The 14,162-nt window shown below is 35.3% G+C and overlaps 1 protein-coding gene across 1 annotated transcript in view; it reads right to left on the bottom strand.

The window, feature by feature from the left end:
- Nucleotides 1-4,820: 4,820 nt before the first annotated feature.
- The window catches only part of LIPJ (lipase, family member J), an 18,240-nt gene continuing 8,898 nt past the window's right edge, over nt 4,821-14,162 (bottom strand). Inside the window, exons 3-9 of the mRNA XM_006831119.1 lie at nt 11,679-11,877; nt 10,841-10,950; nt 9,788-9,924; nt 9,272-9,418; nt 6,484-6,555; nt 5,972-6,043; nt 4,821-5,073 (exon numbers count right to left, since the gene is read on the bottom strand). Of these exons, the coding sequence (XP_006831182.1) occupies nt 4,840-5,073; nt 5,972-6,043; nt 6,484-6,555; nt 9,272-9,418; nt 9,788-9,924; nt 10,841-10,950; nt 11,679-11,877 (971 nt within the window). The 3' untranslated portion in view covers nt 4,821-4,839. The remainder of the gene's footprint in view (nt 5,074-5,971; nt 6,044-6,483; nt 6,556-9,271; nt 9,419-9,787; nt 9,925-10,840; nt 10,951-11,678; nt 11,878-14,162) is intronic.

Here is a 14,162-nt window from a genome sequence, read left to right as displayed (position 1 = left end):
GCTTCCAGAGCTGCTTCAGTTTGTTGAAAGATTTCAATTTGTATTCCATTCATTCCTGGAACCTTGTTTTTTGCCAATGACTTCAGTGCAGCTTGTATTTCTTCCTTCAGTACCATTGATTTTTAATCAAATGCTACCTCTCAAAATGGTTGAACATCAACCAATTCTTTTTGGTACAGTGACTCTGTGCATTTCTTCCATCTTCTTTTGATGCTTTCTGCATATTCATTATTTTGACAATGGAATCCTTCAATATGGCAAGTTGAGGCTTGAATTTTTCTTCATTTCTTTCAACTTGAAAAATGCTGAGTGTGTTCTCCCCTTCTGGTTTGCTAACTCCAGGTCTTTGCGCATTTCATTGTAATACTTGACTCTGCCTTGTTGAGCTGCCCTTTGAAAATTTCTCTTCAATTCTTTGACTTCCTCTTTTTTCCCATAACATCTATACACTGGAGAGCAAATTTCAGAGTCTCTTCTGACATTCATTTTAGTTCTTTTTCTTTCTGTCCTGTCTTTTTAATGACCTTTTGCTTCCTTCCTGTATGATGTTCTTGATGTCATACCAGTCTTTTGGTCTTCAGTCATTAGTGTTTACTGCATCAAATCTCTTCTTAACATGGTCTCCAAATTAAGGTGGGATATATTCAAAGTCATATTTTGGCTCTGTGGACTTGTTTTAATTATCTTCAGTTTCAGCCTGAAATTGCATATGAGCAATTGATCGTCTGTTCCACAGTCTGCCCCTGACCTTGTTTTGGCTAATGATATTGAGCTTTTTCATCATCATTTCCTACAGATGTAATTAATTTGATTCCTGTGTATTCCATGTGGTGAGTTTCATGTGTATGTTGTTGTTGTTGCTCTTGTTAAGTGCCATTGAGTCGGTTCGGACCCATAGCGACCCTGTATAGGGTTTCCGAGGAGCAGCAGGTGAGCTAGAACTGCCGACCTTGCAGTTCAAACGGCTTTGCAGTCTGGCTTATTAACCAACAGCACCACACCTTTTATGTTGTTTTAAAAAAGTATTTGAAATGAGTAAGTCTTTGGTCTTGCAAAATGCTATCATTTTCCAATGATATTGTTGTTGTTGTTACATGCCATTGAGTTGATTCTGACTCATAGCAACCCTGGATAGGATTTCCAAGGAGTGGCTGTTAGATTTCAAATGTCAACCTTATGGTTAGCAGTTCAGTGCTTATCCTATGGAGCTTCACTAGGATTACTTCCAATAATACAGTATTTTAAATTTTATTTTGTAATTTCTTGATGGTTGACTGATTTGTTGTGTGCTAGCAAGTTGGTTCAGACTCATAGCAATCCTGCATAGCCTTTCTGAGGCTGTAAATGTTTATAGATGCAGAAAGTTTCATGTTTGTTCCATGGATCAGTTGGTAGATTCAAACTGCCAACCTTGCTGTTAGCAGCTCAACTCACTACACTACCAAGGCTCCAAATTTTTTGATATAAAATTATAAAGAATAATTCATCTTTATATATTGATTTAAATTGCAACATTGCAAAATATTTAGTAAAAGTTTTGCTAGTATCTTGGGTGGTTTGAACTTCCTACACAGAGAATTTAATTTCCTTTTGACATATCCCAAAAGTATTCACAGATCTCCTAAAATATATTAGGAATTTATAAAATTCAAAGCTGGATTTTGAAGGGTTGGTCAATTTTCAGTTCTATCTTATTCCTAGCATACAGCACTTTGAGGTTTCTACCTAAAGCCTGAGGATGGGGATTTACCAGAGCTCTTGGCGACTTGAATTTCAAGTTTCATATTCTACTGATTTTTCAGGCTTTTAGCTCTACTTCTGGAGTAGGTAGATGTTGCTAGAGATGTTGTTGTTAAGTGCTGTTGAGTATGTTTTTACTCATAGTGACCCTGTATAGGGTTTCCAAGGAGCAGCTGGTGAGTTTGAACCACTGATCTTGTGGTTCAAACTGACCCTGAGGTCAAGTGCTTATCCTATGGTGCATCACCAGAACTCTGTTGCTAGGGATAAGCATTTAAAATGCCAGGTTCACTTCTCTGGACTTATTTTTCCTGATCCTGTTACTATTCACTATACTGTTAATTCTTCAGACAGATGTCTTGTATGCTTTCCCAAGATCTGAATGACCTATTTTGCCATTACAAATAACTTTCAAATTATTCTTTAAACTTCAACCTAAGTAATTCTTCTGAATTACTATCTTATTATATTTACCTTCTTTGAGAAAGCATTTGAATTCTTTGAAGTACTACTTGAGGTATACTAACATTCTTGACCACTTTAAGAAAAATGTATCTACTTCACTCCACATGTTTTCATTTATGCTAAATGAAGTCAGTGAAGTAAACCAATCACAAAAGGACACATATTGTATGATCACATCAACACATCAACTATTGTATATTAAACATCTAGAATATACAGCTACATGGAGACTAAATTATTGAGAGTACAGTGACTCCATAGGATAAGCACTAACCTAAGAACCACAAGGTCAGTGGTTCAAGCCTACCAGTCTCTCTGTAGAAGAAAGATGAGGCTTTCTGCTCCTGGAAAGATTTACAACCTTGGAAACCTTATACAGGGCCAACAACAACAACAAAAACTATTAGTAGTTACCAAGGGTGAAAAATATTAATCATTGTTTAGAAAGTATTGAGTATGTATTTATGGTAATGGAAAAATTGGAACTATAAACCCGTGAGAGTTGCACAACATGATTTATGTAATTGGTGTCATTGAGTAGTTCATATAAGGATATTGAATTGTTAAATATATTTTTACCACAATAAAAAAAAAAAGAAAGATGTTACTAAATATGTGTTTATTCACAGCAATCCACTCATTTAGTCTCAAGGGTTACCAAAGAAAGGATTCTCTTTACCTTTTACTATGATCTGCAAATCTATCATTTGCCTTCTCTTAGTTGCATTCATAATAATGTACAACAATACGTATATTTTTTTCAGTCTCCATATTTCGTTTATATTTGTCTAATAATGTAGAAAGTCCATAAACATGTGCTAAATTCAAATTTAACAATTACATAACTTGATTATTCCATAAATAAAATTGTCTTTCAACTTCTATCCTGTTGAAAGACAATTTTGTTTCTAATTCTGTAAATTATAGATTTGTTTTCTCAATCTTTGTGTGGTAAATCATAGTCAGTTTTAGACTCTTCTCTTCACTATTTTGCTTTTGGAAGATGACAAAAGCCCAGAAAAGTTATATATTATTCAGAAGTTGAGAGGAAGAGAGGCTGGTCTCCCTGAAACCTAAATCCTTGCTTGTGGTTTGGAGAAGACCTGTGTTCCTTGTATCTGTTGCTGACTCCCATTGTTTTACCACAATCCATGGCTCCTATAATCTGTGTCCTATTCATTGATATGTTCTACACTATAATATGTTCTACACTATAATATGTTCTACACTATAATATGTTCTTCACTATAATATGTTCTACACTATAATATGTTCTTCACTATAATATGTTCTACACTATAATATGTTCTTCACTATAGTATGTTCTACACTATAATATGTTCTTCACTATAATATGTTCTACACTATAATATGTTCTTCACTATAATATATTCTGCACTATAATATGTTCTACACTATAATATGTTCTACAATATAATATGTTCTACACTATAATATGTTCTACACTATAATATGTTCTACACTATAATATGACTGCACTGCTAACTAGAAGATTGGCAGTTAAAATCCACTAGCCGCTCCATGGAAGTCCTTTACAGGGTCACTACAAGTGGAAAACAACTCTACAGCACTTAACAATAACAACATTCATTGATAGTATCCCTACATCCCAATTCTTAGACCACTTTCTGTCTGCCAGTGCTCTCTTGAGTATGTTTATACCTGTTTGGTATGTAGGAAAGTCTTGCATCTTCACGTACCACCCCGCAGTACAAACTACTTTGTGAGGTCACCCTCAGGTCTATTTACCTAGGAATATCACTCAACCATTGCTATTCTTAATGTATGCTAGGCTGGAAAGGCAAGTCCAGACCACACTCCACTGACTATATTCTGAGAATTGAGGCACAACCTTTCTCTATTTTCTATGACTGTCTGTTTCTGGGACTAGGCCTGAACTGGCAGAGAGCAACAACATTACACTACCATCGTGACTCTTTGTCTTCTTTTCTCTCAAAACTCCTTTTCATAGCTCAGGAAATTTTATGCATAGAGGAAAATTACCTTTTATATTATCCAATATTCTTCAAGTATACATCCAGTATTCTTTTTTTTAATATAATGTAAAAATGCATATGATTTTGAAAAGAACAAAAGAAACATGTTCTCACAAACGATCTTTTGCACTCAAGACTGTGTGTGATTATTGTTTCTGTTATAAATTACCTCAATTTCATTTAGAAACTCAAAAAACTTTGGGTTCAATTACAATCTGTTATTTCTCATAAGATGGTAAGTGTCTCTAATTGAATGAATAGAAGCATGGTGGCTCTGTAGAATGAGCACTTGACTGTGAACCACAAGGTTGGTAGTTCAAGACCACCAGCCCCACAGCAGGAAAAAGATGAGGCTTTCAGTTCTCATACAGATTCACAGCCTTGGATACTCTTTATAGGGTGGCTATAAATTGGAACCTACTTGATGGCACTTAATAGCACAATTTAATAAATAGAGGGCCTAAGGGCAATGAGAAAAAATACAGGAGAAAAATTAAAGATTGCATTTAAATAAGTATAAAACAAGTACAGTAAGAAAACTGAGATTTTAATAGGATTTATATACATCTTTCTTCAAAGACTACAATGGTGTTTCTGCACAGAGGACCATGGTGCTTTATAGATTCCCTTGGATAATGTCAAGAATTTCATGGTAAACTTCATGATATGCATCTAATCCAAACAAAAAATCCAAATGATTGTAATAAGGAATAGTTTTATGGTAAATGTGGTTTGTAATTTTAGAAAGCAAAATTTTAACATCTTCAGGATCAGCCAAAAAGTCATTTTCACCACTCCAGGTAGCTGTTGGTACTTTCATATTTGTCACATCGTACAATGGAGAAAGTGTCTAAATAAATATAAATGAGCAAAAAGAAGTGTTTTCATAGAAACATTAGAAAGTACTAAATATTATTTTTTTTAAATGATGAATAAAAATTAGCTATGTATAAAATATTACTATGAAAGCAAAGAATATGAAACAGGTATTATAATTTTTACTTAAAACAAATTATACAGGTAAAAGCTAGACTTTTTTTTCTAATTCAAGTATTCAAATATGCCTCAGGGTAATTTCAGTATTACTCGTAAAGCATGAGAGCACTTTAATCAAAATATCCTGTGGGCATATCAGGATTAATATGTTTGTCAATAAATGATAAATACTGAAAGTTATGGTGAAATCTGATCTAATTAAATTTGATGTTATATTTTACTTCAGACTTTTATCTGAGCAGACTGCTTCAGGCATGGAGTTTACCTGAGGCAGTAAAGTATGATGGAAATGCATAAGCTTGGAATCTGAGACTTGGGTTGAAAGCTTCAAGATTTTCATCACTGAATTTACCATTCTTACTAACATCTATGTTTTTCCTAGTAATTGTATGTGCATGTTTCATGTTCTTAGATAGTATAAGTATCTTTCGAATCAAGAATCTTTTATTTCTTATTTAGCCAAGCACATTACAAACAATGTTTGCTTCAGAGGGATGATGCATTTTTCTAATCCTTTAATTTTTCAAATTCTCTGCACTTGTCCAGGATATTTGTTGTTCAAATACAAAAGATACATGAAAAAGGCTACTTTAGCTAGATGCGACAATGAGTCCCAGTCAAGATGATCATCTTCTGTCTCTCCTCACTATAAAACGAACTCTAGGACTTTACAGATGAGTCATTGTATATAACTAAATCATTTGAAGTGATCAGAAAGATAGATAATTTCTAGTTAATATGTAGTTATTTACCTGGTTAAAATGAACCAAGTTCAGAACAGGACTGCCCCAGTCAAAAGCTTTCAGCTGACTAGAATTAAAAAGCTGAAATGAAAACAAGAAATAAGACTACACTCATTAGTTTATGAAGTGTCAGTGAATGCAAGTTAGATAGGCATTGTATATATGTCCCTTCTACCCTATCCTGTTGTTGTTGTTGTTGTGTGCCGTTGAGTCGGTTCTGACCCATAGCGACCCTGTACAGGGTTTCCGAGGGTGTAAATCCTTACGGGAGTAGAAAGCCTCATCTTTCTCCCGCGGAGCGGCTGGTAGTTTTGAACTGCTGACCTTATGGTTCGCAGTCGGATTCGTAACCACTATGCTACCAAAGCTCCTTACCCTATCCTACAGGGTAGCTATTAGTATGAATTGACTCAACGGCACTCAGCAACAACAATGTAGCAATAGCATAAGCCATAGAATGATGAGGTAAAGTAAGCATTAATGTAAATGAAACATACAGAAATGCACTTTAACAGTTATACCTGACTCCAGTGGAGCATATTTTGAACAGATGTTCCTGCTGGGTTTTGTGTCATATATACATCCAAACGACTCTGAGAAGTTAAAAACATAATTTTATATTCTGTCCGGTCATAAAAAGCAAAATCACTGTTAGCTATCAAACTAAACAATTTCAAGGATATTTCAAACTAATTTTCCATAAGTAGGAATAAAATAATATTTTTATTAAATTTGCAAAGCTCATAATTTTATGATTTGTACATTAATGCAGAAGCTATCATTATTTTTCTAAGCTATTTGGTCTGTCAAGACCGACTGAGAACAACAAAAAAAGACAGATTACATACACACACACACCTTTTTTAAAGCCTTGATGAACTGACATGATGAAAAGGAATTATCAAGACAAATTGAATACAGAATTCTAAGAAATACACAAGAATCCCAAGAGACAAGCAAAGAATCAAAATTACTTTTTCTTTAAGTTATTGGCAAATCTCAGAGAATTTAAAGTTTTATTTTGAGAGCTTAATTTATTGAGGAAAACTAAAATAAAAGCCAGATCATAGAGAAGCTGGAAGATTTTAAAAGAAACCTTCTAATCTGAGCACTGTAATACTCAGGGTGAAAATGAATATGAAGTAAACTGAATGCTGCTTAGTAGGTTCCAGCTTGCAGCAATCCTATGCATAAGAGTATGAAATACGGCCCAGTCCTGGGACATCCTTAAAACTGTTGTTATCTTTGAGCCCATTGTTGCTGCCACTGTGTCATTCTGTTTCTTTGGAGGTCTTCCTCTTTTTCGCTGACCCTCCATTTTGCCAAGCATGATGTCCTTTTCCAGGGACTGGTCCCTGCGGGCATAAAGATAACTCATTCTCAAGTGGGATTATAATCATAGCATTGTTGTATTCGTTCCTGTTCAGTGCCATTGAGTCAGTTCTGACTCATGCTGTTGTTGTATGGTGCCATCGAGCCAGTACCAACTCATAGGGACCCTCTCTGTACAACAGAATGAAACACTGCCCCATCTTGGGCCAACCTCACAATTGTTGCCACGCTTGAGCCCCTTGATGATGCCACTTTGCCAATCCATCTTGCTGGGAGTCTTCCTCTTTTTCTCTGACCCTCCACCTTACCAAACATGATATCCTTCTCCAGTGACTGGTCCCTCCTGTCGATATGTCCGAAGTCTGGCCATCCTGGCTTCCAAGGAGCACTCTGGCTGTACATCTCCCACACAATGTTTGTTTTTTTGGCAGCCCATGGTACTTTCAATATTCTCCCCCAATACCATAACTCAAATGTTATTGTCTTCCTTATTCACTGTCTAGCTTTCTCATGCATACGAGGTTATTGAAAATACCATGGCTTGGGCCAGGTGTACCTTAGAACTCAAGCTGACATCTTTGCTCTTCAACACTTTAAAAAGGTCTTGCGCAGCAGATTTGCCTAATGCAATACGTCGTTGGATTTCTTGACTTGCTTCCATGAGTGTGGATGGTTGATCCAAGAAGAATGAAGTCCTTGACAACTTCAATCTTTTCTCCATTGATAAGAATGTTGTTTATTGGTGCAGTGGTGAGGATTTTTGTTTTCTTTATATTGAGATGCAATACATACCAAAGGCTGTGGTCTTTGATCTTCATCAGTAACTATTTTAAGTCCTCTTCACAGTCAGCAAGCAAGGTTGTATCATCTGCATATCGCAGGTTGTTAATGAGACTTCCTCCAATCCTGATGCCACGTTTTTCTTCATATAATCCAGCTTCTCAGATTTTTTGCTCAGCATACAGGTTGAATAATGGTGAAAGAATACAACCCTGTCACACATCTTTCTTAATTTTAAACCATTCAGTGTTTCCATGGTCTGTTCGAACAATTGCCTCTTGTGTAGTCCTTTCATCTTCTTTTGATGCTTTCTTCATCATTCAATAATATGCTCAGAGAATCCTTCTATAATGAAAGTCGTAGCTTGAATTTTTCTTCAGTTCCCCAGCTTGAAAAAGACTGAGCGTGTGCTTTCCTTTTGCTTTACTGACTCCAGATCTTTGCACATTTCATTGTAATATTTGACTTTGTCTTCTCGAGCTGACCTTTGAAATTTTCTGTTCAGCTCTTGTACCTCCTCATTTCTTCCATTTGCTTTAGCATCTCTACGTTGGAGAGCAAGTTTCAGTGTCCTTTCTGACATCCATTTTGATCTTTTCCTTCCTCCTTGTCTTCTTAATGACTTTTTGACTCATATGACCCTGTATAGGATTTCTGAGAAGTGGCTGTTGAATTTGAACTGCCGACTTTGTGGTTCAAGTCAACCTTGCAATCCAGTGTATTATCCCACAGTGCTACAGCAGGACTCCAATCATGGGCACAGAGGTGAAATTTAAGTACATATTTTTTTGGGAGGAGGGACAAAATTCAACTCATAATGGTAGCAAAAAACATACTATAAATGAATTAATAAGGCAAGCAAGAATGAAGTTTATATTTATAATTTTTCCATGGAAGAAAATTAATCCATGCATGCCAATTCAGATTAGTTGCACAATGTTGATGAGACAACAAAATCAAATAAATAATCTAACTACTGCTGTTGTTAAGGGTCATCAAGGCAGTTCTGACTCATAGCGACCCTGTATAGAGTTTCCAAGGAGCCACTGGTGGATTTGAACCACAGATCTTGTAGTTCAAACCTACCTTGTGGTCCAGTGTTTATTACAAAATTATATACAAGGAATAAAGTAAGCATTATTAAGAGCTGCTTTTCAAAGAATGATGAAATACATTTTAAATATAACTTGTGCTTACCATATTTATGTTCTTTGGGTCATATCCAGTGATCATAAACAAGATATTGAGGCATATCTTATTTAAAAAATTTAGTGGACACAGCTTCGAACCAACAAAATTTTTAAATGGGGTATTAAGCAAGAAGCCTCTGTTGCCAGAAAAAACCTGTAAAATAAATTTTCTTTATTGCATTCATAAGACAACAAAAATTAATCAAGAAATGATGTGGTGAGGTCACTATGCACATAGCCAAATGCATTATCTTCAGTCGTTTCAAAAATTAGATTAAGGGAAAAAAAAATCTTTGAAGCAGAAAATCACTCTGGATTTTCTCTCACAATGTGCTGTCTTAGGTTATCATAAGTAAACTTCTATCGCTTTGTAGAAGCAAAGGCAAGCAGCCAGTAAAAATTAAAACAAAAATTTCAATTCATACGTGTGGCTACATTAAGACAGGCAAGACCTCTTACTTGGAAAGCACAGAATTACTGTCACTTTGGGTTACTAACTACATAAAAGAAAGGTAGAACTTACCTTGATCAGTGACTTCAACTTGTATGCCATTTTAATTAAAGGACTTTTGGAGTATTTAATGGAAAAAACTGGTGCTAAGGCAAAAAATGTTTTTATTCTTTCAGCCATTTTTGGTATTGTGGAAAATGTTATCATAGCTAAAGAAAATGAAATATAAATGAATAAGCTATTTTTAAACAACAGCTAGCATGTAAAAATGATGTCATGAAAATAACAGTAAATTTATAATAGTCCCTGAACAATCAATTTACTCAGTTATGTCAAATAATTATTCATCACAAATAATTCTAATAATTAGGATTGAAAGACTAACAATTGATCAGTAAATAAGAATTATAATACCATAGTTTGAAAATCAGGGACAACATAAAACATCTGTATAATTGGTAATGTTAAAAAACAATTGAATTTTCCAAATAGATGAACCTTATACTTTAAATGAGATATTCAGTAGCTGTTTGATCATTTTGCTATTTATATATTCTAAAACATTCTTTCCTTCTTATAGATGATCCAAACCAAAACCAAATCCACTCTCAATGAGTCAATTCCAACTCACAGCAAGCCAAAGGACAGAGTCGAACTGCTCTCTAGGGTTACCAAGGCTGGAAGTGTTTACATACTGCCACATCTTTCTTCTGTGGAGCAACTGGTGGATTTGAACCATACACCTTTCGATTAGCAGCCAAGCATTTAGTCACCGTACACCAGGACTCCCCTTTTAGATGATACTAAACATTATTTTACATTTTACTTTGTAATTATCTTAATTACAATCTGTTTCTCTATATTCAGTCTTGTAGATTTGTTTTGGGAGTATGGTGGCTCTGTAAGATAAGAACTGGACTACTAATCATAGGTTGACCATTCAAACCTACCAGCTGCTCCACAGAATACAGACAGGGCTTTCTGCTTCTGCAAATATTTACAGCCTTGGAAACCCTTTTTAGGGTTGCTATGAGTCAGAACTGACTCGATGGCACTTTACAGCAACAATTCACAACCTCAAGACGAGTGATTAAAGAATAAGCTTAGCAATGTCTCCTGGCATACCAATAGTACTGCCCTGGGAATGGCCTACATAAAAGATCTCATCTTGTCCTGTGTGTTCCACAATGAAATCAATAGAAGCTGGAAGGTCATATTTGGCCATCTCATCAAAACTACAACAGAGAAAACGGAAATGAATTAGTACTTCCCACTATTATCTCTGGTAGCGTAGTGGTTACGAATCGGTCTGCGAACCTTAAGGACAGCGGTTCGAAACTACCAGCCGCTCCGCGGGAGAAAGATGAGGCTTTCTACTCCCGTAAGGATTTACACCCTCAGAAACCCTGTACAGGGTCGCTATGGGTCGGAACCGACCCGACGGCACTTAACAACAACAACAACAACTATTATCATATTAACATTTGAAAGCATTTAATAGTTAAATGAATAAAGACAATTTTAACCCTCCTTCTATATGAGCAAGAAATTATGTTTTATAATATATGTACTGATATAGACTTTTGTGGAGAACACAAAGAAGGCAAGGAATAAAAATATTTACAAGGCAATCTTACAGAGAGAGAATTTGCGTATTCTAAATACAGTGAGATAAACTAAGGATATGAGTTAAAGAGCATGAGATTGGGTAAAGCAAAGTAGGGGTAGAGATTAGTCAATATTGTACCAAGAAATAAAGGATAATACTAAAAAAATGGATATAAACTCAACATTGGATAAGTATCCTTTAATTTTTAAGTCAAATTTTGCATAAATTTTGATGGTCAATTGAAAACCTTAAGTTGAGAAGAGAGTCAAAACTGTGTTTTATTTCAATTAAAACGAAAAACATGTTCAATATGCTTATAAAATAAAATGAAGCATTACTTAATTTTCTTTGTACCTGAAAGCCCAGAACTCTTTGGAATTTGTTTTCAGGTACAAGTGCTTCCTGGACCAGGTAGTCCCTCTGCTGTTTCCCATCCACACATCATAACCAGCATCTGCCAGAATAAAGCCCAAACTATTGTTTGGAAGATTGGAAATCCAGCTGCTGGCAGACATAAGTAAACCGTGCTGCAAATATACAACAAGTCTTTGAGCTGGTAAAAAAGAGTCAACATAAACATTTTTTATATTAAAATAAAAATGCTAATGTGTGACAGCTTTTATTTATTTTTAAGAAAATTTTTAAGTATTGTTGCTATAAATTGACAAACTACTAATGCTTAATCCCACTGGTAGATAAGGTATATTTAGAACAGGTTTCTAATAGATTTCCTTTAAATAATTAAATTGACAATTAGATCATATCTCAAATATAAATTTTTAGGAATGTAGAAGAAATGCTCAAATATTTAACAGTGATTTTACTTATTTATTGGTGGTTTTAGAACTATTTCAAACTAAATTGTATAAAATGTTATACAAGGGTTAAACAAAAAATATTGCTATAAACCAGAAATCTTTATTATATAAAAATATCAAAATATGAGGCTGCTATTTTTTTATATATTCTCCATCTAGATCTATATACTTTTGAAGGTGATGTTGCCATCTCTCTAACTGTCCCATGGAGTTCTGGTGTGGTGTTGTAGGATAAGTACTGGACTGCAAGATAGGTTTGAACCACAAGGTCAGTGGCTCAAATCCACCAGTTGTTCCACAGAAACTCTATACAGGTTCACTATGAGTTGGAGCCAACTTAATGGCTCTTAACAACAATAATCCTCATATGAAGCTATCTGAAGCCTTATATTTACACAACATCAAAAAGGCACACTAAAGGAACTCAAATTGTGTTTCTTTTAAATGCTTGTTTAGTTTGCGTACAGAAAAAAGTTTGAAGGGGCAAGATCAGGCAGGGCTTTAGGGTGGATGGGGTAAGGCTTCCAAATGAAATTCTTGTAGGACATCACTTGTGATGAAGAATGAACAGGTGCATTTTTTTGTGAAGGGGAAAAAATTCCCGTAAGCAATGTTCCTAGCTTTTTTCTCACCAATGCTGTTTTCAGTTTTCTGAAAACTACATAATAAGCCCCCATGATCTACTGGGTCTTTCAAGAAAATCAATCAAGATGACCCATTTGGAATCTCCAAACAGTCACCATCACTGTGTAAGCTGACCTCTCTGCAAACTTAACTGGTGCAGTAGGTCTCCTTGGAGTCACTCTTTTTGTTAGATCTTGCTCTCTGGATCATATTGTTAATTCCAAGATTCATCCCTAGTTATGATATATTGATAATTACTGGTGATTGGAACGCAAATGTTGGAAACAAACAGGAAGGATCAGTAGTTGTAAAATATGGCCTTGGTGCTAGAAAGGATGCTGGAAATGGCATGATAGAATTTTGCATGACCAATGACTTAGTCACTACAAATACCCTTTTTAAACAACATAAAAGATGACCACACACATGGACCTCACCAGATGAGATACACAAAAATCAAACTGACTACATCTATGGACAAAGACCGTGGAAGAGCTCCATATCATCAGCCAAAACACAACCAGGGGCAGACTGTGGATCAGACCATCAATTGTTCATACACAAATTCAGACTGAAGGTGAAGAAAATTAAAACAAGTCCATGAGGGCCAAAATATGACCTTGAATATATCTCATCTGAATTTAGAGATTATCTGAAGAACAGATTTGATACATTAGACACTAAAGACTGAAGACCAGAAGAGTTGTGATTACATCAAGAACATGATACAGGAAGAACGCAAAACGCCATTGAGGAGACAAGAAAGAAGGAAAAGACCAAAATGGATGTCAGAAGAGACTCTGAAACTTGCTTTCCAGCACAGAGATGGTAAAGCAAATGGAAGAAGTGAGGAGCTATGAGTTGAACAGCAAATTAAAGGTCAGTTCAAGAAGACAAAGTCAAATATTATAATGAAATGTACAAAGACCTGAAGTTAAAATATCAAAAAGGAAGAACATACTCAGCATTTCTCAAGCTGAGGGAACTGAAGAAAAAATTCATATCTCATTTGCGTTATTGAAGGATTCTATGGGCAAAATATGGAGGCCTGGTGTGGTAATGTGGGTTAATGTACTGGACTGCAAAGTTGCTTTGGACCACAAGGTCAGCAGTTCAAGCTGACCAGCTGCTCCTCAGAAACCCTATACAATTTCACTATGGGTCAGAACCGAGTCAACAGTATTTAACAACAACAACAATAGTCAAATTATTGAATGATGCAGAAAGCATCAAAAGAAGATGGAAGGAATACACAGAGTCACTCTACCAAAAATAAATGGTCCATAGCCTTATGCTCAAGAGCCAATGATACTGAAGGAGGAAGTCCAAGGTGCATTGAAGGAATTGACAAAGAACAAGGCACCAGGAATTGATGGAATAAAAATTGAAATATTTC

This window comes from Chrysochloris asiatica, unplaced genomic scaffold (genome assembly GCF_000296735.1).
Source record: "Chrysochloris asiatica unplaced genomic scaffold, ChrAsi1.0 scaffold00003, whole genome shotgun sequence".
Classification (NCBI taxonomy): Eukaryota; Metazoa; Chordata; class Mammalia; order Afrosoricida; family Chrysochloridae; genus Chrysochloris; species Chrysochloris asiatica.
The sequence above is the reverse complement of the archived record's forward strand: the minus strand, read 5'-3'. Positions and strand labels throughout refer to the sequence as shown.